General features: G+C 48.9%; 1 protein-coding gene across 1 annotated transcript in view; it reads left to right on the top strand.

Annotated features, from left to right (window-relative positions):
* Nucleotides 1-8,107: 8,107 nt before the first annotated feature.
* MICALL1 (MICAL like 1) overlaps nucleotides 8,108-14,676 on the top strand; it is a 29,958-nt gene continuing 23,389 nt past the window's right edge. The window contains exon 1 of the mRNA XM_025182550.2: nucleotides 8,108-8,751. Coding sequence (XP_025038335.2) covers nucleotides 8,606-8,751 — 146 coding nt within the window. The 5' untranslated portion in view covers nucleotides 8,108-8,605. The remainder of the gene's footprint in view (nucleotides 8,752-14,676) is intronic.

Here is a 14,676-nt window from a genome sequence, read left to right as displayed (position 1 = left end):
GACAGTCCTGAATTTAAATATTCTGTCCCAGTGTCCCCATCAAGTAGTGAAGTGTCCTGGAAAGCCCTGCCTGACATTTCACTACTTGATGGGGACATCGGCTTGTGGGAAGAAGTGATGGATCTCAGCAGCTTCCTCCCTTCACCACTGCCCCAGGAGGGCACGTAGGCAGCTCCATTGGATCTTTGCTGGTGGGCAGCCAGGCAGGCTTCCGGTAGCATGCGACCCCTCTCTCCCTCCCCAGCCCCCTTCCCTGAAGGGACCGCCTATGCCACGCAGGGTCCTGGTCTGGCGGCACCACCTCCTCCTCCTCCTCTGGGCCACTTGTTAGTACAGTGGCTGCTGCTGCCACTGCTGTGGGGCTGGGTGGAGCCACTCCTGGGCCTCTGTGCCTTGTAGCCGTGCAGAGCCCGGCTGGAGTGCTGCAGGGCGGGGTGTGCTCGGGCTTGGCAGGTGCCAGAACTGCAGCAGGCGGCTGCATGCGGTGCTATTTTTAGTACTGCAGGCGGCCCCCGCTCCAGCTGGAATCAAGCAGCAAATAGGGGGGCGTTCCAGCCGGGGAAGCCTTACCAGAAGGGGCCTTGTGTGGCTGTCACATGACTCCTGCTGGAGCTGGGCAGCCCATGGGGACCTGGACCGTGGAACTAAAAATAGAATCACGGGTGGCCTCTGTTCGAGTCCCAACACACAGTCCCTTTCTGGGAGCCGTTGGGGCCAGGCTAATATACTAAAAATAGTACCATTGCCCCGCCACTGGCCCCCACAAACTGCTTTCCATGTCGAAGGTAAAATGTGAGGGAAGGGGCAGGGGGAGAACTAAAGTTGGAAGTAGGCATTAGAGAGAAAGGGTCTTGGGCTGAAAGGAGTGGGGGCAGGGCAGGAGAAGAAAGGGGAAGGTATCAAGGGCCAGGGTAGAGGAGAGACAAATGCCAGGGTGTCAGAAGAGACAATGAGGAAAGGTAGGAGAGGAGGGAAGGTGTCAGTGGGGGTGGAAGAAGGTAGGGGACAGGGTGCTGCTGGGAGAGGGGAGCAGTGGATGCCAGGAGATGAGGGGTTGAAAGGAGGGGTGGGCGTGAGGAAGATGGGATGGAGCAAGTCATGTGTTAGGGCACAGAGAGGCGTGAGGGGAACTGGGGCAGAGGGTGGGCACCAGGGAGAAGGAGGGCAAGGGCAGTGAGGGCAGGTGCTGGTTTGAAGCACCAGGAAGTGTAGGGGTAAGGGAAGGTGCATGTGCCAGGGGTAATGTGGGGGTGAAGCAGAAGGGTAGACACATGGAGGGGTGGGACTGGCGACAGGAGAGAGGCAGGGCAGGTGGGTAGAGGGAGGTGTTAGGAGAGGGGATGGGGAGAGAGAGCTACAGATGATCAGAGTGGGGCTAGAGGAAGAGTGGATACAGGGGGAAGAAAGGTCCCCAAAGGGCTGAGGGGAGTGAGATGGGCAGGAGTCAGGACAGCAGAGGAGGATGAGAGTAGGGGGGGCAGCAGGCACCAGGGGGGCAGATGGGGTGAGGGAAGGGTAGGAGACATGGCATCAGAGTGAAAAGGGAGAGGTTTATAAGATATTTATTAACTCAGGTGCCACAGTGGTATACATCTGAACAAGCGCACATGAACTCAATACTGGTGCACAAGACAAAATTCACTCCTCATGAGAGGAAAATCTTGAGGGGACACTTCCCCCAGCCTCTCCTCCTGAGTTAATGCAATGCAAGTTGGGTTAATACAATTGCAGAATAGTAGCTTACGGGGGGGGGGGGTTCTGTGGGAGCCAAACCCATCCCTATTGGTTGGAGTTCTTAGATGAGTCCCATGACACCCTTTACTTCAGTTTGTGTCCATCTTGACCCTGGGAGTACTCTTAAGGGTACGTCTAGACTACATGCCTCTGTCGCCAGAGGCATGTAGATTAGGCTACCAGACATAGGAAATTGAAGATGCGATTTAAATAATCGCCGCTTCATTTACATTTACGTGGCTGCCGCGCTGAGCTGACAAACAGCTGATCAGCTGTTTGTCTGCTCAGCGCGGCAGCCATGTAAACTTAAATGAAGCGGCGATTATTTAAATCACCGCTTCATTTTACTATGTCTGGTAGCCTAATCTACATGCCTCTGGCGACAGAGGTATGTAGTCTAGACGTACCCTAAGGGTGGGACTGCATGGCAGGGGGTGTGGCTAATGTGTCCCCAAGTTTGTTTCAGTATGGGTACCATAGGCAGGGGCTACTAGTCATGTGGCCTGGGGCTGGAGGAGTTTATATATCTAATTGATCATCCATTCTCTCGCCTATGCTCCTATCTGCAATTTAAACAGCCAATGACTGTTTTTTTTTGCTGGTTTGAGGTAAAAGGGCCTGATGACTTACTAAGAGGGTGGTGTGTGTGTGTTGTGTGGTGTTTTTTTTTTTTTTTTTTTTTTTAAAGGAAGTGGATTCTGTTTGTTTTTACCTCAGGAATGTTAAGTCTGTTCTGATTGGATTTGGGTTTTCTGGAGACTCAGCTGGTGGTCTTGCAGACAGCATGGTATATGAGATCCTCTTTCCCACACATTCACTGGGGGCTGGGGAAATGTTTTGCCAATACCAATTGATAGAGAAGGAAATTTAAAGTAAATCTATGTTTTGACCTGTGCTAATTTCTCTAGTTCTCCAGTCACCAGCTCCTCTCCAAGGCTAGCCAAGATTTGCATATCTGATAGTTCTGCTTTTAAAAAAAAAAAAAAAAATCTTGGGCATTACTTGAATAGGCTAATGAAGCAAAAAAGAGCCAGCCCTATTTTTTTCTGCTTGCAGACAATCTTTAAATAGTTTGAATGAAGCAACAGGTGCAAGGGAAGGACCTTTGGGTGAAGAGAAAGCATGTGCCATATGAACAATTGTTAGTATCCATTCCTGTCTAAGAGGGTCTTTGCAATCAGCTGTTGGTTATTTAACATACTATTTTCTGTTTAGTGTTCTGCAAGAATTAGATTTCATTTTTTCCCCTTATTTGACCGATGGGTGTGTCTAATACAAGGCACTGTCCAAACATAAAATATATTTCCTACCCCCCAAAGAGGTCAGACTCTGAGAAAACAGGCAACCTGGCAAGAGTGGAAGGGGAGAGGGCATCAATCATTTGTACTGATCTTCCTCCTAGCTGCTATTAGTTGGCATTTTCTTGTAGATATCACACTACAAGTGGGTCTTGAGGGATTCAAAGAGGAGATGGTATAGCCCTCATGCCCCAGTATAGGGAGGGTGTACGAATGCATCTGCTGGCTGTGGGGAAAGAGCCAGATGCAGGTACATGAGGCTGGCATTGCTGGACCATGGAACATCTGCCACTAGTAGCAGAGTAAGTAATTATGGCAGTGCACAGTGCCCCTTCTGTGACCATTTGTGCAGAGCATCCAACACTAACATCTTTCTCAAAATGGGCTGAGGTAGAACTGTGGAGTTACTGAGCTACTCTTATTTTTCCAAAAAGTGTAGTGGGAATCTCAATTTCCCTTGGGCCAGCAGCCAACTTCAGTGGACAGCAGCATATTTGTTTCACCATCTCTTCTGCAGAGAGACATCCACCACGGCAGTACCTCTGTTTAGAGTAGCAAACAAATGCAATACCCGTTTTCTGTAAAGCAAGAACTGCCAGTGGCACCCTGCCTACTCCTAATCTGTCACTGGTATGTTAGGATTATAGACACTCTAATTGTACATGTGCTCTTAAACCTTAAATAATTAGTCATATGCATTGTTTTCAGATAGTCAAATATGCCACTTCCTCAGCTTGCATCTGTCAAAAGATTTGCTCATGATGCACATAATGTATCTGTTACTCACTTGCAACCAGTGTGACTGGTTCTGTGCCCTCAGAGAGGAGGCTGCAAAAGGTTAAATGATGGGGGCTGGCTTTGTGGAAACAAGCCAAAGGAACTGCAGTCCTAGCATAACGTGGAAAGATGGACTCAGCCAGACATGGTGCCTGGCACTGTCTGAAACTGGAGAAATGCAGGGCATTCAGCAGCAGAGTCAAACTGTTGGAATGTCACTAATGCTGTTCTGGAAGCGAAGGGGGAGATGGCTTTGTTATAATCCCTACCTTCAGCCTCATTTGACTCTAGCCCACGGTGGCAGTACTGGCCAAAAATCAATAGGCCATCAGCACAGGATCACAGACGGAATACTGGGATAGATCAGTGTTTCTCAACCAGTGGTACGAATACCCTTAGGGGTACTCGAAAGAAGACTGGGGAGGTACATCAACACCACTGAAATTTGGAGAAAATGGAATTTTTGTTTTAAGTTTTACAGCACTTTATTATTTTTGTATTTTTTACACCCAAAAATCGCCCACCCGGCTATGATTAAGTTGTTTAAACAAATGTGTTGCAATGGTAGAAAAAAATGTGTCTGAAAAGTGTAAAAGGTCCTGGGGGTACTTATAATTTTTTTTAAAGTGGTACTTTATTTAAAAAAAAAAAAAAAGTCGAGAAACACTGGGCTAGATGGACCTTTGGCCTGACCCAGCATGGTTGTTTTTATGTTCATTTTTGGCTAATTTATTATTTGCCAAAAAGAACTGGGCAGACTCCATAGAGCTCAGGAACAAGGACTGCAGGCAATTGCTCTGCTTCTCAGCAGTAATAACTGCCTGCAGCAAGAGGTGTCTCAAACTTCACCACCTTCCGCTCCAAGTGTGGAGTCCTCTTTTTTTGATCTGACGTTTACCAATCTAAATATATAATACAGTGTATGTATGCATTTAAAATATCTTCACACCATTTCCTCTTGAGTTGCGGACAAGAGACAGGAAGAGCCATATTTACAAGCTATTAGTCATGTTGCTTAATGCACTACTGGAAGATGTTCATATACCACAGTGATGAAGGCTGTACTAGAGCCAGGACAGAACATCAGGAATCACTTACTAACAGTGTGGTCTATTACACTGTGGAATAGCATCACCAGAAAAGCAAAGGAAGCTTCACTATTTGGTAACATAAAAGGCTTTGGAGAGTTTACTTCAGTTAACTACCTTGCTGGGCTGTGTGGGGGTGATGGAGATGATGTGGTCCAATATGCAGCCCTATGCTCTGAGTATCCCTAGTCTCTGTTTGCCATGCCAGAAACTGGGTGTGGACTACAGGGGAGGGATCATGTGATAATTGCCTGTTCTGTTCATTCCCTCTGAAGTACCTAGCACTGGTGGAAAGTCAGGATACTAGGTAGATGGACCATTGACCTGATCCAGTATGGCTGTTCTTATGTTTATTCCCATCTCGTACTACTTGGCTATGTCTACACTCGCAGCTTCTTGTGCAAGTATGGCCGTTCTTGCGCAAGAACCCGCAGAGCGTCCAAACTGCCTGCCTGCTCTTGCGCAAGGAAATTTACAGTACGGCGTGGTATGAGAGAGCTTCTTGCGCAAGAGCTATGCTCTTTTTTTATCAGGTGTAAGCCCTCTTGCGTAGGAGCTCTTGTGCAAGAGGGCAGTGTGGACACTCAGCAGGGATTTCTTGCACAAGAAAGCCCTATGGCTAAAATGGCCATCAGACCTTTCTTACGCAAGAGAACGTCCACGCTGCCATGGGTGCTCTTGTGCAAAAGCACAGCTTGCACATGGCAGTGTGGACCTTTTCTTGTGCAAGACTTCTTGCACAAGAACTCTTGCGCAAGATGTTCTTGCGCAAGAAGACGCCAGTGTAGACATAGCCGTTGAATGCTGTGGATTAGACAAAATGACAAAAAGCTCATAGCTCCTCATTCCTGAGATTGGTGTGGGCTATACTGAAGGGTTAAGACAGTATAGAGGATGGCCAAGCAACAAAATACTCCTCCTAGCCCCAAAGACTTAAACTGTCTGTCCTCTCACGTTGATGTTTTGAAGGTCAGGAGCCATGTTTAAAGTTTGTTTGGGATCTGTTGGCATTGCTTTGAGGCTGTGTCTACATTGGTATGATCTTGCGCAAATACTCTTTAACGCAAGAGTTCTTGCATTAAAGTATTTGTGCAAGAGAGCGTCTACACTGGCATGTGCCTTTGCGCAAGAGATGTGCTTTTGTGCAAGAGCATCCGTGCCAGTGTAGACGCTCTCTTATGCAAGAAAGCTCCGATGGCCATTTTAGCCATCAGGCTTTCTTGCACAAGAAATTCATGTTGCCTGTCTACACTGGCCTCCTGCGCAAGAACAGTTGCGCAAGAGGGCTTATTCCTGAGTGGGAGCGTCATAGTTCTTGCACAAGAAGCACTGATTTAACACATTAGAACGTCAGTGTTCTTGCGCAAGGACTCCCCGCCAGTGTAGACAGGAAGCATGTTTTTGTGCAAAAGTGGCCACTTTGTCACAAGATCATGCCAATGTAGACACAGCCTGAGTCTGAGGGTTGCATGGCATTCCTTTGATAGAATCCCCAGGCACCTAAAACATCTACCCCAGTCCATGATTGCAAATAAGTTCTGAAACCTCATTGCAGGATCCATAAATTGTCTCCACCAAAGGTAGGGGGTATCCTATACAGTGTGCAGAGGTAGGAATATTACACCTATTCTGTCGTAAGATTTTCCATTGTCAGTCAATGAGTATCCAAGACACCCTATTGGAACTCAGGAGACCTGAGGATGCATTGCCAGCTCTGCCGTTGATCTGCACTGTGACTGTAGGTAAGTCACATCATTTCTCTGAGCCTCCATTTCCCCATCTGTAAAACAAATTACAATACTCACCCTCCTTTGTGAAGTGCTTTCAAATGTTGGGGGAGAAGTACTACAAAAAACCAACCTACTATTAAACTCTGCCCCAAGTACTTTGTTCACATCCTGCCTGTAGGGTATGGGCAATGAAATATTTTCAGCACACCAGAAAGCAGTGGAGGAAGTGCACAGAGCAGGCGCCAATAGATTGCAAAAGGAATTGTGGCTTGCAGTGGTATGCTTTATTAATACTAGGTTGAGAGCAAACCATGCTCAATCAGGACATTCCATTCTGAGGTAGCAAATGCCTAGAGAACTGGAAGAACAGGCCCGAAGCATGGAGGAGGCAGGGCTGGTAGTTGTCTAGGGCAGCAAAATGTTTAATAGCTGGCTGGCTGCAGTCCAGTAAGACTGTGGGAGTTCAGGAGAGTTAGTAGTTTGCTTATGGCAGCAGAATGACTCAGGCTCTGTAGATGTGGGGGAAAGGAGAGACATACTGTATATCCTAGATTTCCAAGCTACCCATTCTCCTCTCCCTCCTTCGGCTCCAAATGCACCACAATATCCCTATTGTTTAGACAGGGTGCCTGTTACGCACAATCCTGCTGTTCTCTCCAGCTGCCTGAGGGAAGGAGCTCAAATTAGGCCATCCATGCCAGACTACTGACTTTGGATGCAAGGTATTGCCCATTTTTCTCCACTGGACTAGTAAGGAGGAAGGGAGAGGGATCTCCAAAACAGCACCAACAAAACACATGCCCTATCACACCCAGTCTGAGTCATACCCTGCTCCGGTCTCTGATTTGGTTGCAGGGTTTCCCCATACTAGACATACATCTCCCCTGCTATCAGATGCCCTCATGTGTGGTTTTAAGTGAGACTGTAAACGCCCTGTGACCGTGACTTTACTGTGTGGTAAGCACCTTGCACCCCATCTGGGGCTGTATACACAATGTAAATAAAATATCCTTATCCGTAACCTGCAGAAGCCTTTCAAACTATGACCGTGAGAGTGCAACTTCATAACTCTGCTAAACACTATCCAATCCGTGGACTGACTGAACAGACACAGTGTATTTAGGATTTATTACAATTTGAAAGCACTAGCCCCCCCTTTTTTCCCCTAGGCCTGTGAGAGGTGTTAGTGGACACCCTACCCTGAATGGTTTCTCACTAGTGCTCACTATTTAACGTCGTTCCACGTGGCTGGGACTAGCTTTCCCAGCCCTCAAGAGCGCCCTACAGGTCCAAAGCGTCCCTCTCTCACCAACAAAAGAGGGGCCAATAAAAGCTATTACCTCGCCCACCTTGTGGCTCTCGTTATTCCTAGTGTCAGACGCGCTGACCCCCCCCCCCCCCCCCCCGTGGCATCTCCATGCGCTAGCTAATACCAGGCAGGGAGCCCCCGTGGCACATACCCTACCTCCCTGGCCGTGCGCGCTGCGAGACTACGGGCGGGCCCAGTCACGGTACCTGCCCTGGGCCAGCTGGACACGAGGCAGCGGGTGGCAATGCGGGCCACTCCTCCTTGCCCCCGGGCACGCCGAGCGCCCATGCGCTGCTCCAGGGCCCCTGACCCGTGCCTGGCTGGGGCCCTCCCCGCCGCGGCTCGGGCTGGGGAAGAGCCGAGCCGGGCTGGGCGGAGGAGCGGCGGGGACAGGTCTGAGCAGAGCCCGGCGCGGGGAGGGAGGCGCAGCCGGCGCCCGCAGGGGTAGGAGGGAGCAGCGAGCCGCGGCGGGGCACGGAGCGCAGCGGAGCCCCGAGATCCCCGCCCTGCAGGCGGAGCCCCCTGCCCGCTGGGGCAGCGCGCCGGGGACAGGAGCCCGCAGGCCGCTGCCGGAACCCGCCCAGGCTCGGGCCGGAGAGCGCGGAGCCCGGCCCGCCTCCCCATGCGGCTCCCCCCGGCGGCGGCGGCCTGAGCCCCGGATCCGCCCCGATGTCGGGTCCCCGAGGCGCCCTGCAGGCCTGGTGCCGCCGCCAGTGCGAGGGCTACCCCGGCGTGGAGATCCGCGACCTCAGCAGCTCCTTCCGCGACGGCCTGGCCTTCTGCGCCATCCTGCACCGGCACCGGCCCGACCTGCTGTGAGTACCAGGCCTGGCCGCGCCGGGCTCGCCTCAGCCCCCACCCGGCCACCGCCGGGGCCGCTCGGGGACTCCGCCCCGGCTCCTTCACGGGGGGCGGAGGCCACACCGGGAGCCTAGGGGACTGGGGGGACCCTGGGAAACGCCCTGGGACAGCGCGCCCAGCTCCTTGGGACAGAGGGAGAGACGCCGGGAGCCCGTCCTCATACCCGCGCTGTAGGGAGGTGCCCCCGAGACCCAGAGTGTAGGGGAGGGAGCCGTGGTGCATCCCTGGGATATAGGAAAGGCGAGGCCACGCGCCTGGGAGCTGGTGCAAGGAGCTCTGGGACCCCTCCTGCCCGTAAAGGGCGTTAAGAAAGTGGGTTTGTTTGTCCTGGGATTTAAGGAGACTGAAGGGCAGCGGGAGACATTAGGTGGGGAGAATAACTAACGAGGAGTGAGGTGGGGTGCTGGGCGACCGGCTCCTGGGCGCACCTCAATCATTTCCTAGGCTGTAAGGGGGGGTTCTTTCACACTTACTGCGTCCGACCAACCCTGTCCCTTGGAATTTAATAGTAACTACACGTTACATGTGACTAGGAACTCTGAGACATGGATCTGAAAACACTTTATCATCCTTATGAGTTAAGCTTCAGAGTCTCCATTAATTATTACTCTGGCTTTGCTGAGGCACAGAGAGATTATTTGACTTGCCCACATTATTCCGTTTGTGGCAGAGTTTGGGAACAGAACCCAGAATTTTTTTGTTCCCAGTCCCCCTGCTAATCATGAGACAAACCACTCTCACATTTGAAAAAAATAAATAGTGAAGGAAAAGTGAGGCTTCGGGAAGGTGCCATAATGCCTTTCTCTGGAACCGTCTCTATCAAATTGTAGAGCAGGGTGTGGAATCTGTTTTGGGTCAGGGGCCACTGACCTACAGAAAAATCAGTAAAGTGCTGCAGCACACAAGTGAAAAGAAAAGCCCAATCTCACTAGTGTGGGCTCCCCAATGCTGGGAGGAGCCCTGAGCCTTAGGGACTGGATCCAGGCAAGCTGGGAGCTGCATCCAGTCCCCAAAGTCTTAGAGGATCGTCTATGGCATTTTTGCATTTATTTTGAAATTTTCCAGAACTGTCTCAGTCAATAAGATTCTTCCTTTAAAAACTTCCAACCGTAGTTTTTAAATGTAGCATATATGGAGCAAAGCACTGGAGAATATGATGTAGGGAACAGTCCTGCACTGGTCACAAATGATAGCCGGACAAAAGTTACCTAATGGGGGGAGGGACAGCTCAGTAGTTTGAGCATTGGCCTGCTAAACCCGGCGTTGTGAGGCTATTTAGGGATTTGGGGCAAAAATTGTCAGGGATGGTACTTGGTCCTGCTGTGAAGGCAGGGGACTGGATTCAATGACCTTCAAGGTCCCTTCCAGTTCTAGGAGATAGGCAATCTCCATTTATTTAAAATTTAAATTTAATTTAGGTGTCCTTTGTAGGTTATTGTGATTCTGTATATTTCAGTGGAAGAGGGTTGTGTTCTGTTTCAGCTTCTTCCTGACCTAATTAAATGCCAGGGAGTAGGGCATACTACTTCAGCAGGGGACTTTTTGATCTTGGGCTAGGGGAAGCTGAACTAGTACAATGCTGTGCTGAATGACAGAAATTAATTAAGAGGACAGAGGAAAATAGCCACTAGGGCTTCCTACCGTGCTAACAGCTTGGAATTTAGTATCCTCTGCACTCCTTTCGCAGAGGGCTCTTGGGTAGAGGGGGGTGGATTAAGAGACAGGTTAATGAGAGGGATGGAAACAGGTGAGTTTGGGAGTGGGCTTGCTGGGGGTGATGATCTTCTCCCAGAGAAACCATATAGGCAGGTGAGATGATTCCTCCTCCTCCCCCCGTAAGCTGCATGCTGTGTACACCTGTCTGTTACAGTCTTTGCTGTGACTAGTGAACTGATGCTCTCCCCTTGTGGTTAGTACATACAGTTCTTCTCACTGTAGACAAGTGTCTGAAATCTGACATATGGCTCTCCATGTTCCTTCCATAACCAAAGCACTTATCTTACCACCCCAGCTGAGGTTGCTTCCCACAATAGGCCAGGAATGTTAACTTGTTTATTTTTGTGAACGTGTAACAGCTGACTTTTTTAGTGGCTACACTTTTACATGCAGGGGGGACAGGTGAGAGCCAGTGTTTTGATAGAGAGGCAGCAGCGTGGTGGGGCACATGGCTCTGCAGGTGCTGGCACACACATGAGCCAGCTTGATACAGAGGCAGCAAGGGGTGTGTGTGTGCCTGTAACTGTTAGGATTATCAGTTAATCATGTCCCAACAAAGATTGGTACCCAATCAGTGTTCCCTCTAATTTTTTCCATTCATGTGCAGAATAAAATTTGTTATGTGCACCAAGGCATGTGAGAATGTGCACTCCTGGTAGAAACATATGCTGCTAGTTGTGGGCACTTTGCTAATCAGCTGGGCGGCATGTGAATCTTTCCTGGGTGGCTACCCAAGCACACAGCTAACAGAGAACACTGTATGCAATTAATAGGAGAAACTGTTTTAATTTTAATGCAGCTGAGGAGCTGCTGCACCCATCCTATTACAGAATGGGCATGTATAGTTAGGAGAAGGTGCTATCTGAACAGAGACCAGCCCTATTGCCTGCATATTTCAGGAGTCAGCTGCACAATGCTCAGAAAACTAAAGAGGCAAACTAAAACAGGGACAAGCATCAGAGGGGTTGCTGTGTTCGTTTGTACCCAACAAGGAGTCCTGTAGCACCTTAAGGACTAAAATTTATTTGGGCATAAGATGTTGGGGGCAAAAGTGGTGCTGATGAAGAGGGTTTTTGCCCACTAAAGCTTATGCCCAAATAAATGTGTTGGTTTTTAAGGTGCCGCAGGGACGAGCAGCAATTCTTACCGTGGTCTGTGCGCGTGTGTTTGGTGTGGGTTTTTTTTTTTTTTTAATCTCAGCTATTGGGGGGCTCAAAAGCAAACCAACTGGGCCAGCATGAAAGTGGGAAACAGTAGGGTTTTGGGTAGCACTGCTAAATCATCAGAAGGTTTCTCATTAAATGGAATTACTATCCCTCTTAAGTATCAGCGAGCTCAAATCTGTTGCCTGGCAGATGTCCTAACTAAGAGCATCTCAGTTAACTGGAGTGAATGGTATTGTAAAGACAAGCCTAGGACCTTACAAGGACATAGCGTGTTAAGGAAGGATTTTTCAAGGGGTAGCCAATGGGCATGCCATCTCAGCTGATTTAAGCCACTTCACCATGTCCTGATTTGGAAACTCAATAATATGGAGCAATAAATCTCTCCGACAGCTGAGAAAAAGCATTCCCCCTGTTCTTTTAAATTGTATTTATAAAGCACCTTCAATCTTTTAGTAATAGGATCTGGCTAGTAATTGTAAATAGCCTTCTGCTGCATGGGCTTCCAGCGTGATGGGCCATTCCAGCTGCTTTCCTTCAACTGTGCTGCTGCACATGCCGATTGCAATAGTATGAACCCAAGAGACCCTGACGTTTTGCCTACACATGCATTCATGTGCTCTCATGTTCCAGCTCCATCAGGGTGTGAAACAGCATATCCATGCAGGTGCTGTGCTCAGGTGGATGGCACTCAGTCATGGAACTCACTCCTTTGTAATAATGCTCCGCCAGCTCTCTGCTCCTCAGGATTTCTTCTCGGTTTGTGTCTATCTCTCTATCCAGTCTATGTAAAACCCCATGGCTATCTATTATCTCTGGACGCTCTTGCTGCATGAGTGTTCAGCCCAAAACAGCTGCTGTGGCAGCAGGTGACATTTACTTGTATTGATAAGTTCTTGTTTGAGAAGAGGGGTGTGATACCTTTTCATGACATTGTGGAGAGACCATACCCCGTCTCTTACCATTGTTGAAATTAAAGCTACTTCCGCTCTTGTTCCACGCTTGAACTCTCCTCAATCCACTCATACCGGCCCCATTCATTTGAAATTGTGCAGATGGAATTTTAATGCTGGGCATAAATACACTATCCTGGAAAGCTTCAGGCAAATGGGCCCAGGCTTTTGGAAGCTCTGAGTGTCTAAAAAAAGTAGTGAGAGCTGCAAGTGCTTAGCCACTCTGCAATTTGGCCTAAGGTAGCTCAAGTTGGGAACCCAAACTCAGTGGCCACTGTTAAAATAGGAACCTGAGCAATTTGCTCCTGGGTACTGTCGTAGATGGGGTTGGGCACAGGAGTGGCAGTCTGGAGATGTGGCTTCTAATCCTGCCTTTGACTCCCACTGGCTTTGTGACCTTGGGGAAGTTGCTCAATTTCTCTGTGCCTTTTCCCTCCATCGGTAAAATGGCAGCAAAGGAAGCAGTTTTGTGGCAGAGTTCTGGACTGAGATTCAGGAGAGGTAGGTTCAATTTGTGGCTTTGCCAGAGACTGTGTGTGACCTTGGGAAAGGCACTTAACTCCCCCCCCCCACCCCATCTGTAAGACTGGACTATAATATATCCAGGCATATTTCACATGGGGGCTGGGAGGATTAATTAGCTGATGCTTAGACTATGTTTTGAAAATCTAAAGCACAAAATGGGTACGTCTAGACTACATGCCTCTGTCGCCAGAGGCATGTAGATTAGGCTACCAGACATAGGAAAATGAAACGGCGATTTAAATAATCGCCGCTTCATTTAAATTTACATGGCTGCCGCGCTGAGCCCACAAACAGCTGATCAGCTGTTTGTCGGCTCAGCGCGATAGTCTGGACACGCGGGTGTCGACATCAAGGTAAGCCTCCTGGGATGAGGTTTACCTGGGTGGTCGACAAATACCTTTGGTGTTGACACCCGCGCGTCCAGACTACAGCGCTGAGCCGACAAACAGCTGATCAGCTGTTTGTCGGCTCAGCGCGGCAGCCATGTAAATTTAAATGAAGCGGCGATTATTTAAATCGCCGTTTCATTTTCCTATGTCTGGTAGCCTAATCTACATGCCTCTGGCGACAGAGGCATGTAGTCTAGACGTACCCTATAAGTACAGTAGACTTCCGATAACCCGGGACCTATGGGACTTAGGTGGTGCTGGAATATCAGATATCCCGGACTAGCAGGAGGTACTATAAGCAGGTTATATATATACTGTATACATTATATACTGTATATAAAGTGTTCTTAACCCTTTTTATTGTACATACTGTATACAGTATACTGTAATGTTTTAGTTTTTTTTAAGCCTTTTTTACCCTTTTTGCTCAGTTCAGCTGCTGCCGCTGTTACCTTGTGACTCATTTTTTGCCGAAGCTCACTCACTAGGCTCTTGCCATTTTGATGCCAGACTATCAGGAGTGCCGGACTATTGGATGTTAGACTATTGGAGTTTTACTGTATTAGTAGGCTCCCCTTGCAGCTATACATGTGGGAGAATGAACATCTCTTCCCCTACCTTGTACTGCTGTCTTGCACAGAGCCTGTGACAGGAGACTTTCAAAGTATAGACACCAAAAGAATAAGATAATGTCTGGCCATGGTATTCTCAGTGGAGAGAGAGAAGCAGACGTGCTGAAAATGAGAGGGAAAGGAGGGACACACCATAGCAACATGATAGCTGACATATTTAGGCTGCCTGGAATCATCAGTTCAAATCCCAGCAGGCTCAACTCCACTATTCTTCTATGAGCGAGGTAGATTTCCATTCTGTTTGCTGTGTGGATTTGTCAGGGAGGGACTTAAAAGCTGAAAGTCTTCCTGCTATGAGTGGCCATTAAGGAGCCCACAACATATTTTGGAAAAAATATTGACAGTTGCTCTAGTGTTTGCTGTATTAAATGCCCCCTGCCTTCCAGTATTTTGTGGGCTTGTTGGCTGCTGCCCTAAGCCACAGAGGCTCCTGCTGCTGCTGTATCTACATAATTGGCAAAGCACTTTGGGCTGAAAGATGCTAGATGCTTGGAAATTATG

This window comes from Pelodiscus sinensis, chromosome 1 (genome assembly GCF_049634645.1).
Source record: "Pelodiscus sinensis isolate JC-2024 chromosome 1, ASM4963464v1, whole genome shotgun sequence".
Taxonomy (NCBI): domain Eukaryota; kingdom Metazoa; phylum Chordata; order Testudines; family Trionychidae; genus Pelodiscus; species Pelodiscus sinensis.
The sequence above is the reverse complement of the archived record's forward strand: the minus strand, read 5'-3'. Positions and strand labels throughout refer to the sequence as shown.